This window comes from Asparagus officinalis, chromosome 5, assembly GCF_001876935.1.
Source record: "Asparagus officinalis chromosome 5, Aspof.V1, whole genome shotgun sequence".
NCBI lineage: Eukaryota > Viridiplantae > Streptophyta > Magnoliopsida > Asparagales > Asparagaceae > Asparagus > Asparagus officinalis.
Genome location: NC_033798.1, coordinates 73,783,169 through 73,786,615, shown reverse-complemented (window position 1 = coordinate 73,786,615; position 3,447 = coordinate 73,783,169). Strand labels below are relative to the sequence as shown.

Sequence of the window (3,447 nt, the reverse complement as noted above, 5' to 3'; positions counted from 1 at the left end):
ACGAGCCACAAGATCCACCAGCCATTATTGTAGCAAAATTATAGTAACCTAGTTTCTACAGTGTCCACCTACAGTAATATCACCTATAAATAACCTCCCAAAGCCTTCAGTTGATATCATTCTAGAAGCAAGAAAAAGAAAGAGAGAGAAAGATAGAGAAATAAAGTGGGAGAAAAAAATAATGAATGATTGTAAAAGAGTGTAGTAGCTTATAATAAAAAGAGTGTTTGCATTGAAGAAAGGGAAAAATGCTTCCAGCCCCCAAAACACAAGAAAACGTGCTCCCCCCCCCCCCCACTTTTTTTAATGGGTGCTTTGCCCCCAAAATGATCCGTGATTTTCTTCCAGCCCCTAAAACGAATCCCCAGGCACTCCGTTTAAACCCCTCACGAAATGCCCAAAATACCCATACATAGCCTGTAACCATCACCCTCTCACGTCGAAAACATAGCGTTTCGACTGTAGGTATTAAATGGTGATTAGAATGCTATTTTTTAGGGGGGGGGGATTCTCATTTCCCTTCAAAATTATCACCAGATATATTCCCTTTCCCGTTGTAATAAAATCACTGAGTTCCTCCCCATTCTATTACCCCAACTAATCTGTTCCTTCCACTTAATTCTCTTCAATAAAAGCCTCTTCGATTATTCAACTACTTCCTGTAATAAAATAACGGATGATCTCTTCTATGCGTGGTAATGAAGGCAAAAAGCAACAAAGATGGTGACGGTGTATTCGTCGTTATCAAAGAGAATACAGAAATAATCAGCTTGAAATATCAAGTGTCGGAAAGGCTTAAAATACTAATGTAATCTCTTTCACTGAAGTTCATATGCGAAAGGAAAAAGAAATTCAGTATTTCAATTGACAATGACGATGACTTAAATTTGATATTCGAGTATTGTCGGCGTAATGGATTTACAGACACGAATTTGTATGCTACCTCCGCTGGGGAATTCTCAACTTCACAAAACACGCAAACTACATCGAAAAATGCGTAGGAATTACACTCCAGATTTCCTTATGAGTTTACTGATAGGTTTTGCCATTAGTTGTTAACTTTATGCATTGGTTGCTTAGGTAATGAGTTGGTTGTCAAGGTTAGGTTAATGACTGGTGGTTAAGGTTATTTGTTCACTGTTACGTATACTAGTTGGTTGCTATGATAAGGTGTTTGATGTTATGTATATGCGTTTGTTGTTAAGATCACGAGTCTGTCCTTAAATATAAGGGTTAGTTGTCAAGGATATGTGTTGGTTGTTACGTTTATGAGTTTGTTGTTAAGGTTATCAGTTCATTGCTGAGGCTATGTATTTTTATTACTACTTCAGGACAATACCGACAGAAAATTCACGATACGCAAATACCACGTTCACCCAAACCTGTAATGATGAGCGTATTCCTAATGATAACCCCACCGGCGACTCGATCATGCTGCTAGAAGACATGCTTAACCACCAAACAAAGATCCCAACTGAGTGGCACACCTCCATATATGAAGTTGGTCAGAAATTTGATAGTGCTGCTGAAGTTAGATTAGCACTTTAATACTATTCAATTGCTAAATTGTTCGAGTGTGATTTTTATCATAATGAACAAAGGCGCATAAGAGTCTATTGCTAAATGGTTACCCTTGGATGTTGTTTGCTTCCCCGTTCAGAAATTCGTCTATTATGTCCATAAAGAATTTTGAATCTACCCACACCTGCGGTCAATATGGAGTAAATGCTGGCAACTCAAGGGAATCAAGAAAGTTCATTGCTAGCCAAATACAAGTTGTTTTGAAGGTTAGGCCAGATCTTCTGTAGTTGATATCAAGAACAACATGCTCTCTAATTTTGGTATCAAGATTAACTACAGTAAAGCATGGTGGGGGTAAGGAGACAGCTCAACATGACATGTTCGGTGACGATGATAAGGCTTACGATTCACTGAGATGGTACGTTCTTTTTTATTCTTCTGAAATCACTCTTACGTTTTGGTTGCTAACTATACGTATTAGTTGTTAAAGTTATCGGTTCGTCGTTAAGTATACGTGTTGGTTGTTAAGTTTGAAGATTAGTTGTTATGGTTATGAATCTATTGCTAAATTTACTGCTTTGTTGTTATATTCATGTAGATATGAATCCATGGTGCATGCAACTAATCCAGGGAGTCATGTTGTTATTGATGTTGATGATGGGAGGTTCAGGCAATTGTTCATTAGTTATAATGCCTGTATTGAAGGGTTCATTGCTGGGTGCATGCCTCTATTATTTTTGGATGGAACATTTATTAAAGATCGTTACAGAGGCATACTACTTAATGCCACTGGGTATGACGGAAACCAAGGAATATTTCCCCTTGCTTATTGCGTATGCGACAGGAGAATGAGGTTAACTGGAAATGGTTCTTACAAGGATTGTGGATGTTACTGTATGATAGAGAAAATCCTTACCAACCTCCACATCGACTGATAATGATTTTCGACGCCGACAAGGGTATTAGTCAGCAGTCGAGGAATTCTTTTCATATGCATTCCATTCAAGGTGTGTTCTGCATCTAATCGAGAATTTCAAAAAGAAGATGAAGGATTTTGGGCGCAAGGCAAATATCACCACTACGTTGGGCGAGCTATTACAATCTGCGGCTTATAAGTTCACAATTTCTGAATGGGATGATGACATGAAAGAATTGGCAGCGATCGATTATAGGGCTTACGTCACTGCAATGAAATACTCCCCGGAGAGATGGGTAAATGTGCATTTTCCTAGTATAAGGTAAGATAGCTTGGTTTCAATGTTATTTTATTACAACACCGTTATAGTTGTTTAGGTTAGAGTTGGCCTACAGTTTTCTGTTAAAGTTAGATTTTTATTGTTATGGTTAGAATTATTCTGCTAGGGTTTTGTTGTTAAGTTTAGAATTTTATTGTTAAGGTTAGGACTTTAATGTTTAGGTTATGATTTTATTGTTAATGTTAGTATTTTGTTGTTAAGGTATGACCATGTTACTTCAAACGTTGCTGAGTCCTTCAATAGCTGGATAAGAAAGGCACGATTGTTACGAATCTTACCTTTGGTTGAGACCATATGGAAGCAAATAATGGAGCGCATGCATGAAAGGAGGCTAGTGGGTCAGAAATGGTCTGGATACTTATGCTCGGAAGCGGAGATGGTGTTGTGTGATAATATTCAGCATGGTAGCTGCTTGGCGATTAAACATTCGACGGAAGATATTATGGAGGTCGAGTCCAATAAAACTTATCATGTAGATTTGAAGAATCGGGCATGTTCTTGCAGGTCCTGGGACATCACTCGCATTCCTTGCAAACATGCGTGCACTGTAATTACATAGATGGGATGAGAAATTTATCAATATTGTGATTGTTACATGATTGTTGACGCATTCAGAGCAAGTTATGCACCTATTATCTTTTCCATTCCAGATTACGAGAAGTACTTTGTA

At 38.0% G+C, this 3,447-nt stretch overlaps 1 protein-coding gene across 1 annotated transcript in view; it reads left to right on the top strand.

The window, feature by feature from the left end:
• The window catches only part of LOC109842015 (inactive protein RESTRICTED TEV MOVEMENT 2-like), a 22,672-nt gene extending 20,216 nt beyond the window's left edge, over positions 1-2,456 (top strand). Inside the window, exon 4 of the mRNA XM_020410935.1 lies at positions 2,120-2,456. Within this exon, the coding sequence (XP_020266524.1) occupies positions 2,120-2,456 (337 nt within the window). The remainder of the gene's footprint in view (positions 1-2,119) is intronic.